The sequence below is a fragment of the Gopherus evgoodei genome, chromosome 15, assembly GCF_007399415.2.
Source record: "Gopherus evgoodei ecotype Sinaloan lineage chromosome 15, rGopEvg1_v1.p, whole genome shotgun sequence".
NCBI classification, from domain to species: Eukaryota; Metazoa; Chordata; order Testudines; family Testudinidae; genus Gopherus; species Gopherus evgoodei.
This window is the reverse complement of record NC_044336.1, coordinates 13,564,080-13,578,332: the sequence shown is the minus strand read 5'-3', so window position 1 is coordinate 13,578,332 and position 14,253 is coordinate 13,564,080. Positions and strand designations below refer to the sequence as shown.

The 14,253-nt window shown below is 52.1% G+C and overlaps 1 protein-coding gene across 1 annotated transcript in view; it reads right to left on the bottom strand.

The window, feature by feature from the left end:
* Positions 1–7,086: 7,086 nt before the first annotated feature.
* QRICH2 (glutamine rich 2) overlaps positions 7,087–14,253 on the bottom strand; it is a 52,277-nt gene continuing 45,110 nt past the window's right edge. Inside the window, exons 18-20 of the mRNA XM_030534880.1 lie at positions 12,109–12,196; positions 9,866–9,988; positions 7,087–7,681 (exon numbers count right to left, since the gene is read on the bottom strand). Of these exons, the coding sequence (XP_030390740.1) occupies positions 7,479–7,681; positions 9,866–9,988; positions 12,109–12,196 (414 nt within the window). The 3' untranslated portion in view covers positions 7,087–7,478. The remainder of the gene's footprint in view (positions 7,682–9,865; positions 9,989–12,108; positions 12,197–14,253) is intronic.

The following is a 14,253-nucleotide window of genomic DNA, read 5'->3' as shown; positions in this document are numbered from 1 at the left end:
TGTGGGTACCTGGTCCCAGTTTCGGCTCTGTAATGAAACAAGAAACCAGGCGAATGGCACCTGGGTTTAGGTTCCATTTAACAATTTCTGCCCCGTTTCATTGCTAGTGCTTTGGAGTTGTTCCTTATAACTGGGCTTCATGGCTGCATGCTGGGCCTGCTAGGACTGGTCTGGACGAGTGAGCTGTGGAACTGCAGTGCTGATTAAGTTGGCAAACAGCTGGGTCAAAAATCTCACCTGCTCTCAGTAGCAGTCATTTCAGCAGGGAATTATCCACCTCAACCAGTTCCAACAAACAAAATAGCAAAAACACTGAAAAAAATTAGAGAAAAATGTGCATTTCCATAAAGTGCAGGGCATCTCCAGCGCTAGTTGTTTGAAAATTAACTTCTCAGAGCAGCTTCTGGAATGGCAAAATATCCCCAAGTTTCTGCAGTATTTCAGCACTAGCCAGGACGACACACGCAGACCTGTTGCCTTTTAAAGCATCACATCAAAGCAGCTGCTTTGAATTGCTTTAACCCTAGGACAGGATTATTAGAAGGGGCAGTAAAGAAGCCAGGCAGCGCCCTGGGGCTCCCATGGGAAAGTGGTGCAGTCCCATTCACTCTGCCATGTAACTCTCTCTGCTGGAGCACCGTTTCCTAGCCCTTGCTCTGAGCACCAGCTCTGGGACTTGATGCTCTCATGACCGGTCCTCCAGGCTCTCACTTACCTCTCGGAGCCTTGCTGCTGAATCCTGCTGTAGCAGTGCTGCCTGTCTCTTAGGCGAGCTGGGTGTGCTCTAGCCCAGTGGCAAGACTGGGCTTTAGAGTAGGAATGGCTGAATGTGAAGAGGCAGGCGTGGGCTGGGATTGCTCAACCAGGAGTCTGGCAAACTGGTGAAATTGCCAGTGGTCTGATGGAAAATTCCTGGGCACCTACAGCCAGTATGTACAATAAGAGTTCCTTGAGGTCCCCTCCACATATTGATGCCAGGGATTCCTCAGCTAGCCCTGTTTAGCACCCCCACAAGTCCTCTCTTGCATAGCTCTGCTCAGAACGGCTCTCTCCCTCTTCCAATCCAAAACCTCCATGAAAACCATTCGAGGAAGACAGCCTGGGATTCTGCAAGGGAGGCCTCAGGCAGTCAGCTGCACCTCTCCCATCCCTGGATGCTGTTGAAATCCAGGCCCATGTTCTTTCAAAGGTTTCACGAAGGTTCTGGAACTTGGATTGTCAATCAGCAGCGCCTGCGCTTTCCATTCAGAGCCTACTGGGCCATGTACTTTCCTTTTTCATCTGAAACTAGAACTCACTCCCCTCGTCTCACCTCTGAGTGTGTTTACAGGAGCAAAACAAAATGCAACTGTAGCAAAAATCCAAGGGAAGCACGGAGATTTATTACTGCAATGTCCCATGGCTGACACCCATCCACCCTGGCATGTTACAGATGGGAGGGTCCCGATCCATCAACAGGATTAATTGATTTCAATGGTGCTACAGTGGTATGAAAGGGAAGGATGCAGTAGTGAATCTGGGCATGTGTGAGTGTGAATCCACACACTGCAGGGTGTGTGGGGAGGGCAACATCTTTACATATCCATCCTGCTTAAGAATTCTCCAGATATTTGTGCCTACAAACAAAAGCCTCTGCAAAGCAAATCTGAAATTCTCCTGTGAACGTGAACTGAGATCCAATGTCTCTCCCTCTGCTATGTATTATAATTTCTAAAGCATTTTAACCCCGCCTTTCAAGCCCCAGCCTGCACATGTGCGCACACAACTTTCTTCATGCAACCCCCCCGACCCCTTTGTGTATTTCTTTGTGCATCAGCCCCCGTGCGACAGAGTCCATCAATAGCGAACTGCATGCTCCAATCCCACTGAATACATGGAAAATGAAATTAGACAAAAATTCCATCACCTGAATGCATGAGCGTTAGTGCACAAAAAATGCACATGCAAGTGTGCGTGTGCAGAACTGGGAGCCAGCTTGAGGCCCTGCTGGTGTTCTGACTTCCAGTATTTGCTTTATGGGCGGTGTATTTTTTTTGCAGGCAAAACATCTAGACTGATAATAAACTGCGCATGGGGTCAGGCCAGGCTGAAGAGACGAGTCTGGAAAAATCTTCCTGCCTTTGACTGCAGTCGGGGCTAGGTGCTCACACATTTGCAACTGACTAGTTTCATGGAATTGGACCATTGAGTTATAAAAAAAAGTGTGCACCATCCAGCTAAACAAAGCCACTGGCCCAGTCCTGATTCCAGAGCATCTGATGCCAAATTCTTCCTGCTTTCAAAGGGTCCAGCATTAGGGCTTGTGTATCTCTGGCTACAGATATCTGGAGAAGTAACTAATTGTCTGTCTGCTTGCAAGTCCGGGAGACTGACAGCCAGTCTAAGGCCTGGTCTACACCAAACACTTAGGTCAACCAAGCTACTTTGCTCACAGGTGTGAAAAATTCACACCCAGAAAGACACGGTTCAGCTGTCCTGAGTCACAGTATAGACACTGCCGGTCGCGTTGACCAAGCTACTGCCTGTTGGTGAGGGTGGATTAACTACAGAGAAAAAACCCTTCTGTTGATGAAATAAGTGTCTACACTATGGTGCTGTGCCGCTCTAGCATCCGTAGCATTGACAAGCCCTCAGCGATCACTCTCACATTGGCTAAGACGCTTAATCCCATCACTGGAAGCAGCCAAGACAGGACGTGCACAGTGGAAACTGGGGTGCAGCCTGTACATGTTGCATTCTCTTTCAGATGAAAAATTTGCATCTTAGAGGCAAGGCTGCAGCGTGAAGTGTGAATGAGTGAATTAACGGGGGAGCTGTACAGATCAGAGTGAATTAAAACACACCCACTTGAGCAGCACATCGCATCCGAAGTGTTCACGTTCTCCCCCTTCGCTCCAAGGACAATAAAACGATCCCAAGTTGTTTTGAACAAACATATGAGGAGCAGTTTACCACTGGCATAAGCAGGCACAGCTCACGGCAATGACTAGTTAGGCCCCATACAATGCTACTTAAGTAAACAAACCCACTGCTTCTGATGTGGTTAATGATGACTAAGCAGTCACGATCATTCCTTTGACAAGCCCAGGAAAGGCGAGTCAGGCAAACATTGCTTAAAACTGGCCTGTTTCACAAGGTTTTTCCCTCGTCCTGGGCAATCATACGACGGAGGCAGGGGGGAATATTTTAATAGCCTGCTTCTAGATGTCCAAAGTTGCTGGTTTCCAAAGGCCAGAGCCCATATTCAGTGGCTCTACAGTCAGTTGGGAGTGGCTGCACAGCAGGCTGTTCCCCACACCTGGGATGCAGCAAGGTGTTTGCCTCTTTTCAAGCTGGGGCCAAAACAGTGCTCTCGGATCCCCGCCGCCCATCACAGCTGTGCTGCAGTTCTGCCCTGAGTCTCTCGCCTACGTCGGTGATGGAGCTGTGTGCGCGGCCAGAGCACCAGCTGGGCAGAGCTGGGACGCACAGAATGAGCACTGGCATTCTCTCTGGAGTAAATTCTGCCCCTTCCGCAGCAGGCCTGGAGAGCCCTAGATACAGCGGTATTAGTGCAGTCCTGCAACCTCTGAATGCTTGCGGAGGGGAGAGACAGGGTTTGGGAAGCTTGCCAAGACAGCAGCACAGTGAGGCCTGGGGACGGGGCATGAGCAGGCCAAGGGAGGACAGTGATGGTGGCCCCCTACTTTCCGGAGATCCACCAGGGTGCTGGAGCAGAGGAGGCATGAAGAATTCCTCCTCCACATTCTGGCATTGGGGGTGGGGGTATACACCGAGAACACGGGGCTGAGGGATGTATCATTCTCTAAGATTAATTTAATTTTAAACTTCAGGACCATGCAGGATGCTGTCATCTCCAAGTGACTGCAGGAAACCAGCAGCTAGGCCTACAGACTCCCAGCGTACAGCTAGCCACACAGGTGCTGCCAGCAGGCCTTGGGCAGCCCATGGCATCTAAGCACAGCATGAAGCATTTGTAGTCACCCACCATGCAGCACCTGTGTGGCCAGCGTGCAGTATTTGGCATGTGGGTACAGCACACATGGGCAGCCTGCCCACAGTGCATGGCATATGCTTGTAGCCAGGAGCCAGGCAGTATCTATGTGCTGCCAGCATGCATAGCAGGTGTCCAGCATGGGGTATTAATGAAAAGGCAAAAAACTCAGCAGACTATGAACAGCTTCGACCCTGGCATGGCTCTGGGTCAACCACACAGAACAGACAGCATGTCTACACTGTACTGTCGCACACTGGAGACCTATAACAAGCGTGCCACATATGGTGTTCACATGCAGTGGACATGTCGCATATGTGGGTCCAAAACTTGCCCAGGTTTAATCCACTTGGGCCTAGGCACCACTTAAGTCCCACAGGTACCCTCAAAACAGAGCTCCTGTAGTGGGACCTAGCTGTCAGAGGTGCATAGGCTGTGTCCAAGCCCTCTGCACAGGGGTGAATCTTCCCCTGGTCCCTCCTCTCTAAGCTGGTCTCCACTCCACACCATCACGTCCTTCACATTAAATCATTCAGTGCCCAGCCTGGTTCCCATCGAAGTCAAAGGGAGTTTTGCCATTGACTCTAATGGGAGCTGGAGCCGGCCCACACTATAAACTTCATTCAAGTTTTCCCCTCACAGAAACACTGTTGCTTTCAGTGTGCACTGACAGGAGCTTTCAGAATGCAGGGACAACAGTCCTGAATTGTTCCTCCTCCAGGGAAGCGTCCACCATCATCACAGGGGCAAACACTGCAGTGGCAGGATATTTACAGGTTAACAACTATGACAGAACAGGTAGTGGCAGGATGTTTATGAGACAAGTGTCAGGGGATGGACATTTAGTAACAGGGCAAGTGGCATTACAGCCTGTGCCATGTATTTACTGAGAGAGCTTCTTGGTTATTTGCAAGGTTGGTGGCAGGCAATGGGTCATGTTACATAGCAAGCGTGTGATGATTTCTGATACCTGCATCAAGTCACAGATGCCATTGGCCAAGGGTAATGACAAAACAGTGTTGGGAGCACGCAAGGAACTAGCTACGGGGCATTAATCAAGTAAACCCTATGTAATTACTAACCCAGTTAGAAGGACTTACACAATAACTGTGCCATGTGATCTGTCTAGTATTGGTTACACTGACACTTAGTTCTCTCAACACAGCCTGTTGAACCTGCTGTCCCTCACTCCAGTGGACACACAAAGATGTGAGTGAGCAGAGGATTGAAATCAAGCTGCATCCTAGCGTTTTTACTGCTCAGCCCTCCCTTGACTACGAAACGCTACCTGCCGCCTGCACTCTGGACTTTGGTTTGTCCTCTTGTGCTAGGGCCGTCCAAAGCACCTCCAGCTCTCTGTGGCAAGAACAAGAGTCCTCTCTTTCTCTCTCACTCTCAATGCTAGCTCCAGATGATGATCGAACCGGCACCGGAGCCATGGAGAGGATGAAAATGAAAAGCATGCGGCTAGGTTAAAGGCAGCAGGCACAAAGTGCATGAGATCGAATCAAGGAATGGGGACAATAGTGCCAGAACCTAGATGCAAGCCAGGAGGATTATAGGGTGGGGTTTTCCTGTCTGTTTTCTAGACATCTGTCTCCCCAGCTCTGGGATTATTTGTAACCCTTCATAGCATCCCCTTGCGTTTGTACAGCTCCACAGATCAAGGGATCTCAAGGTGCTTTATGCATGGATGAAGTAGGCCTCACAACAGGAACTTTTACAGACGGTGGAAATGAAGGCATACAGGGGCGGAGGAGTCCACCCAAGGTCACACACTGAGTCAGTGGCAGAGCTAAGAATTGAACCTGGCTTTGACATTAAGTCTTGTGCCTTATCCACAGGCCACCTGTCCTCCTCAAATCACTCAGCACTATCACCTCCCTCCCTCCTCACTGACAAAAGAAAACAAAGGGCTGAGAAGTGTAGAGGATATTAGCTGGGGCTGGTGCCCTTTGCCTGATCCCCAATCTGAGGCCCAGGTGTTCAGGGAAGCAAAGACCTGTGCGGGGGGGAAAGAGCAGGTCTGATCAGAGAGGCCTCTGCGTGCACCGGATGAGGAAACGACAGCACAACAGATTCTTTTTGAATGACTTCTGGAGCATGGGCACTGCCCTGCTGTAGGAAAGGCAGCAGTCACCAAAAGTGTGTAGCCCATTGCTTAGAAACGATTGCTCTGACTCAGGCTCTCTTGCCAACTCCAGTCTGAACACAGCTGCAAGAAGCCCATGCTGCATCAAGCACTGTGTGAAGGGACTGGGAGATGGGAGGCAGCTACTCTGGTGCTCAATCCCCTCCCTGCCTGCCCCACAAACCCTGATTTGACTTCTAGAGGGACCAGTCCTTACTGGTAATGGAGCTCAGGCTTTGCTCACATGAGGGTAGCACTCGTCGTTTGCTAAGGGGCTTTCCAAGGGCCACCGCCGAAGTGCACAGAATACAGCAGGCTATAGCCTAGCCTCTTCTTCAGTACTAAGGTGCAGCCTATGAAGACTACAGCTCCCAGCATGCAGCACTCCAAGTAGCTATTGAGGGCCCGTAGTGAGCCACAGCTCTCCACCCAGGAGGCAGTGGGTGGGCCGTGGGGGTGGGGTGACCAGACAGCAAGTGTGAAAAATGAGGACTGGGGATGGGGGTAATAGGAGCCTATATAAGAAAAAGACCCCAAAATCGAGACATCTGGTCACCCTACATGGGGGAGAACTTTGGGCTGCATTCTGCTCTGGTGCTTTTCATTCAAACAAGTCACCAACAGTTCGGTTTCAAAGACTCCCCTTTGCCCATGAGCAGGGCCGGCTCTAGCAATTTCGCCGCCCCAAGAAGGGCGGCACGCCGTGGGGGGCGCTCTGCCACTCTCCAGTCCCGCGGCTCCGGTGGACCTCCTGCAGGCTTCCCTGTGGGGGGTCTGGTGGTCCCGCGGCACCGGTGGACCTCCCACAGGCGTGCCTGCGGATGCTCCACCAAAGCCGCAGGACCAGCGGACCCTCCGCAGGAACGACTGCGGGAGCGCCACCGGAGCCCCCTGCCGCCCTCCTGGCAACCGGCAGAGCGCCCTCCGCGGCATGCCGCCCCAAGCACACGCTTGGCGCACTGTGGCCTGGAGCCGGCCCTGCCCATGAGGTGCGTCAGGCTCTGTGATATACAGGACACTGCAAGATCCCGGGGGGTTGAAATGAGCTGGTGTCAAACTGGCTTATGCAGAAGATCTGGTATTTGCAAAATCTACTCAGGCAAAGCTAGCAGCAGCGAAGGAAGGATTTGCAAAGGCCAGGGATGAATTGTTTTCACGATTGACTGTGCTGCCCACCTCTGCCTTTTCACAGTGCTGCTACGTGGAACAGCCCTAGGTCCTGTTTGCCGCAGGGACCGCACAAAAAGCTCCCTGTTCCTATCGCTGCGACGCATGTACACAGCCTCCTCTCTGTTCTGCTCACTCTTTATTGCCTGGCTTCTGTCAGCGAGCGCTGCTTTCCTGCCATCGCAGTCACTGTAATGGAGCTGGCTGCTCAGCCGATCGCCGGCGCATGGAAAGGTCCAGCTGAAGCTCTAGGGTTTCTTTCTCCTGCATGGGAGAATCCTCTCTTCCCTCCTCAGGGGGAGGTGTTGAGGTTGATAGATGGGTCAGGTCCACCCGGGACAGTCGACCCTCTGATGACACGGGCCTGTCCTTTAGTGACCTAGCTGTACCTACAGGGAAACATTGCAGATGATTTAACTGACGGATTATCCAGCTGTCTGATTTTCCGTGCATCCTTGGCCATGTCTCTGTTTCTGCACTCATCACCCATTCATCCTGCCTTCCCCGTCCCTCACTTCCTGATCCTTCCCCATCCAGCCACTTTTCCATCCATTATTACATCCAGCCACCCTCCATTCACCTACCTTGCTTCTATCCTTCAACTATCAGTTGTTATGCCTCTGTCCACCCATTCATCGACATGCTCTTCTACAAATCCATCCATCTCCCCTATCTTCCACCACATCCTAAGCCTGCTCCTGACAGCCACTCCATGTTTGTTTGAGACCCCGCTGAAGTGCAAATTAAGCGTGGGGTTTCAGTGAAGCAGAGAATTTGTCCCTCTGAGTAAAGTTCACCTCAGTGCAATCTGTTATTTCACATATCTATTGATGGATCTTTTCCTCCATCCTTGCTGCTTTCAATCCATTTCTCCAATCAAACTTTTTGCCTTCTTTCTTTCCATACCCAATTCTACCAAGCTAAACACATGCTCTTCCTGCTGAAGGCATGTCCATTGTCAAATGCTGTGTGTCTCTGTAGTAATTGTGGGAGGAGAATATTGCTCTCAGCTGTGCTGAGAGGTTCTGTGCTTTCCCAGCAAGCTTTTCACTCAGGACAGATTCTATTACAATTGTTCTAGCCGATAGTGTTTTAAATCACGGCTCAGATCACATGGTTCTGCAGCATCACGCAGCTCACCCGTACCAACATGAACAGATGGATGGGCTGACACAGGGACTGCCAACAGATCTCAAATCCAACTATCATCAGGGTGTTTTTATGAAGGACACCGCTGGGCACCAGTTTAGAAGAGTCTGCAATGTTGGTCGTTTTTCCCCCAGCACCAGTACGAAGCTTGGAATCAAGAACACGTCTTTCCTTCTTGCTCTGGGCCACAGGCTGCCCTCAGCCACACAGCACTGATGGGACGGCAGGAAAGGTCCTGCATCTGGGGCAGGGAGCACTGCTGCATCCCCCCACAGCCCATCTCTCTAGCTTCCATGTGGGGCCCTTTTCAGGGTGGATGGAACCAGAGAGCAGCTTCCCCTCCAGTCTGAGTGGATTGAATCAGCAGCGTTTCCCCTTCTATGCAGCGAGTATCCCCACTGAGTAGGGTGCTGGAGCAACTGCCTGTGGGGAGGATGAAGAGCAGCGCCGGGATCTGGTGAGGTTCCCACCTGCAAATCTCAGCTGGGTGGGGCGGTGGGGGCTGAAACACTGCATGGGGCAGGGCAACCCAGCCACATCCCTGACGGAACGGCAGGGAGGAAGCTTTGCATGTGGCGGTTCCTCCTCCCTCCATGGGTTTTCCCCACGGATGGAGCAAGGGCCCCAGTGATTCCCCCCACCCCCAGTGTACCCCCCGATTTGTTTACAGAGCCTGTCAGTGTCCCAGGGGTGCTTTTATTTCCTTGTCAGCTTTTGTCATCGCTGATGTTCTGGCAAACAGCCTCAGCCCTGTAATGGGAAGCGGGTTTGTTCTTTAACTCATGCCCCCTCTTCTGGCTGCCATTGCAGCAGCTGGGCACAAATACTCCTGTGCTAACCAGGGGCGGCTCTAGCCATTTCGCCGTCCCAAGCATGGTGGAACGCCGCAGGGGGCGCTCTGTCTGTCACCGGTCCCGCGGCTCCGGTGGACCTCCCAGAGACGTGCCTCCAGAGGATCCACTGGTCCCGCGGCTCCGGTGGACCTCTCACAGGTGTGCCTGCAGATGTTCCACCGAAGTTGCAGGACCAGCGGACCCTCCGCAGGCACGCCTGCGAGAGGTCCACCGGAGCCGCCTGCTGCCCTCCTGGCGACCAGCAGAATGCCCCCCCGCGGCATGCCGACCCAAGCATGCGCTTGGCGTGCTGGGGCCTGGAGCCACCCCTGGTGCTAACCATGGTTAGTGGGGACTCCAGTGTGTCTCATCCCTTGGGAGGGGGAAAGCTTCCTTGAATCCTCCTCACTACAGCGCCTCCACAGAGCCTGGCATAACCTACCCCAGCTCCAGGGGGGGGGGGGAGAAATCTCTGCTAGGAACACAGGGAATGAGACAGAGGATTCCACTAGGAGCCTCTCAGTAGCACATGCTCATCAGACAGTAAATTCTCAGGGGGCTCCAGCTCCCATCTAGACCCAAATGAGGTACCTGAATTGCTAGGGGAAGACAGTTTGGCGCTGTGCGGGCGTGCAGGGAGGCCGGCTGTGTCCATCAGGGCCGGCTGCCGTTGTGATGAAGACCGGGAGATCTTGGGTTTGGACTTCAAAGGACCTGGTGGGAAGCATATTGATAAGTGGAGGCTTTCAACAGTTCTTGGAGCCATGTGACGCCACAAGGTAATGGTGGCTCAGGTCCCACAGAGGATAGCCCATGGGAGAGCTGCGCAGATCTGAGATGGGTATTAGCCTTAGACATTCTGGGCTACATGCATCCCTGAGGGAATCTCCTGGACCTGGTGGAACTCCATTCAAGTCAGTGACCTGAGAATCTGCTGTGCAAGGACCTTTCACGGTGGGGTCTCTGTGGGACCCCATTGCGTGTGGCCACGCAGCAGGAAGCCACCCAAAGAACAGGAAGCTGGGATGAGTGGAAAATAGCAGATCGCAGTGTACCTTGCAGAGAAGTGTATAGGAGAATTAACACAATGCCTCGTGGGGAATTGACTAGCACTCAGTGCTAGGGAGAAGCTACTTGAGAGGGAGCTGCATTCCCTGCTAACACGGAATCAGTGTTGTGATACTGCTTGGTCCTGTTACAGTGTCCTCTAGCCCAGGATCTCAAAGCTCTTTACATACATGAATGAGTCAAGCCTCACACAATCCCCCTGCCTCCACCCCACTAGGAAGCTTTATTATCCCCATTTTACAAATGAGGAAACTGAGGCAGCGAGCATGCAATTTCCCCAGCCCGTGGCAGAGGCAGGAAAAGACCCCAGGGTTCTAGCCCCTTCATTTCCTTGGAGAAAGGTTTGCCCTGATGCGTTTGCTGAGCCCCGTGGGTGCTCTCCTTATTCCTGGGGACTAGCATGCAGATCTGAACACGCACACACTGCTCTGCCCTGTCAAAACTGCCGCCCGCCTCGGGCATGTTGTTACGTAACTTGCAAAGTCTACAGGAGAACAGATGAGCTACTGGGACTGTAAGGGAAGGACATGTTCATTCAAGCTGCTGCTGTCACCTGGCAGTGATTCCAAGAGAGGAATGATGCACCCAAGTGCCAGACTGGATGCTTGACTGTTGACCCAGTTTTCTCCCATTTTTGACTGGCTTGGTTGCATGCTCTGGTGTGGTGCCCTGGCTACCGGTGGGAATCCCCAGCACCCCATAAGCCCCATTGGCTGCTCTCTGACCCCTCCCCTGAAGTGTCCCATTGGCTGCTCCCCCTTACTCAGTGGCAGGGCACCACAGCCCTGCGCATTCTTGCATAGGCCAAAGTTTGGCCTATCGCTGCAGAATTTGGGAGCCATTCCCACGACAGCCAATAGGGGGCAATAGGGGCACATTCTTCACGTCTTGCCTCCAACCTTGGTGAGCTGTGTTTGTGTGGAGGGGGCAACATCTCAGTCATGGGCTAGAGGAACACGAAGGGTTAATGCACCAGGGCAAAGCATTCTGGTCCTCAGTGGTGCTCCCAAGGCAGCCAGTCTTGCCCTCTTCAATGAGGTATCCCAGAACATTGGGGGGACAGGCTCCCCTGTATCCCCGGTGACAATCCCTACTGCCTTCCAGCTAGCAGGCACAGAGCTACCTCGCACTCTAGACAAAGGGCACCGTTACAGCTTCCACGCCCCCATTGGACTCAGGATGGGAACTACCCAACAGTTAGGTCTGAGATGAGCACTGAAGCAGGTTCCGAGGGAGATCATACCTCCCATTTCCCAAGCTGTTGTTTTAAGGATACCGGATTTACAGGGGTTGGGAAGAGGGCCGGAGATCATGTGAGCAGCAGATTCCATCCAAGGAATCGAGATGAAGGGCAATCCTGTGGTTTGGGTGCTAGCCTGGGACTTGGGACAAATCCCACCACAGACTTCTTGTGTGACCTTGGGCAAGTCACTCTGTGTGCCTCAGTTCCCATCCATACAATGGGGATAACAGCCCAGCCCTGCCGCCCAGTGTGGTTGAGGCTAGAAATACATTAAAGATTGTCAGGCGCTCAGATACCGAGGTGCTGGGAGCCCATCATATAGTGGCCCTTTTCAGGGTGCCACATGGACAGTAGATCCGTTTTGGAGAAACAGACAAAAGAGGGAACACGCTTCTCTGCTCTAAATCCCACATTCCCCAGTCTCTGTCTGGCCAGCATGATAAAGAAACAGTTGCATTCCATCAACAGGCAGGAGGCAAACAAAGCCTTCCCAAAGAAAACAAAAAGGGGATACGAGACTTACCATCCTTGGCTGAAATTGATGGGAGCCGAGTGTCCATCCTCCCTTTGTAGATGTGTCCATCCAGGCCCAGGATATCCACCTCTTCACGCTAGGAAAGAAACGCAAAGACAGAACTGGTGTCGGTGCCGGTGGTTAAAGTCAGACTTGGGGACAGAGTTCTTTTTAAATGCCGAGAGTTTTTAAAAGAAAACAACAGTGAAAACCCCTGGGAACAAGCTGGATGGCATTGGCCGGGGAAAGGTTGGCTCAGTGGTCGTTTATCTACCGTTCTGCATCGAAATGTCATTTCAAGGTTGGGTTCGACGCAGACCAGTGACACAGTAAGAACAGCATTGCTGGGGCCCCCTGGCTACTGCTTCTCAGTGGCTCCAGATCAGTCTGCTCAGTTTGCAAGTAAACCGCTGGCTTCTCTAACCGCTCACCCTCCAAACTCAACTTGGGATCTGAGAGTCAAGCTGGGTTCTTTCCATCCTCAGTCAGAACTTGGTTAACGGGTGCGTTGAGGAGACAAAAGAGAATCCAGCTCATGCTCCCAGAGCTGTGCTGGCTCTCCAGGGCTAACAGCAGTAACAACCTGTTTCAGGCACTAAAGTCACCAGTGACTGTTTGTATGTAGTCACTGTCCAGAGCAGGGCCACACATATCAGTCCCATCCTCTGTGTACGCATGGTCTTCACAGTCACGACACTGGTATTAGAGAGAGGGTGACAGTGACTCCCATAGTTCCATACAAACCCTGATCTGTTCTCCAAGAGGAGTCCTGCCATGGAAGAGCAAACAATATTCTACCAAAAGGGGAACGGGCATCAGAGACATCAGAGTCTGAAATGTACATTAAAGGAAATTACACCCAGGAGGCCAGATTCTGGTCTCGGATCCGAAAAGGGTACTGGAGTTATTCTGGATTTACACTGCTAAAACTGAGACCTGGGGACTCAAGAGTTCCTAAACCACTTAGGAGCCGACATCATGTTGATTTTCAGGAGGCCTTAGGCTCCGAACTCACTGCTAACTCACCGAGGCATGTTTGAGAAAGTTATCCTAGATCTACTGCGTCAATCTTGCTGTCTCCACAAAGCAACATGTGGCATATTGGAAAGGGGGTGTTAATATTTCATTGTAAAGACGCAGGGACAAAACCTTTCCCCTTGGCAGGAGGAAGGGAGGGGAAATGTCCCATGACAGATACTAATGGTTTATTCTTAACTCTGGAAGATGCTCAAATATCTTAGGGATGGGCACAATACAGGCACCTAAACAGAATGGATTTGGCTCCAACCTCAGAGGGATATTAGCATTTCTAACCTCCATTCAGGCAGAGAAGAGTACCTGTTCCAGACCCCCAAGCAGCAGCAGAGGAACGGGTTCAACACCCTGCAGTCACCTCCTTTCCCTTCTGCAATGCTCTCACGTATTTACTAGAAAACGTCAGTATCACTCGGGAATGCTGCCCTGCGCCGACCCCTCTGTACTTAGGGCACCGTCCACATTAAGGAAATCCACATGTGCACTGCTACATCAAGGGAGTTACACAAGTATCAAGCCCGAGTGTGGATGTGCTGCACCGATGCACAGTGGGCTTTGCACCTGCAGTAAAGTACAGCACTGAATGATGAGATCAAGCTACGTGCCCAGCTTTGCATTAGTGCAGTGTTGCTAACTGACGTAACCACATTGAGATAGTAGGAATTTCCTTAATGCAGGTAGGGCCCAGGCCGCTCCTCCGCCCACTAATTCCTCCCTCCCCATCCAAGCCACATCTCTTCTCCATCTCTGCCATCGTCACACCATCCCCGTCCCTATCACCTTGTCTCACTCTCTTACTCCCATTCTCAATTTTGAGAGCCCTGGATAGTCCATCTCTCCCCCGCAATTCTCTATCGCTGTTACCCCATCCCCCAGCCCAACCTCGCACTGTTACTCCCTCCCCCTCCATTATTCTGCTCTGTTCACTCAGATCTGGCAGGGACAGGCCAGGAGAGGTGGAGCGGGGCTGAGGAGGCTCCAATGCGCATTCCCAGGGCTGAGCCGGCTCTGACTGACAGCAGTGTGCGGGAACCAGGCATGTCAGCACACTGTACAGGGCCTTAGGGGGGGCTGTAGGCACCTGGGAACGCCCTGACTTTGTGTCCCTTTTGGAACAGA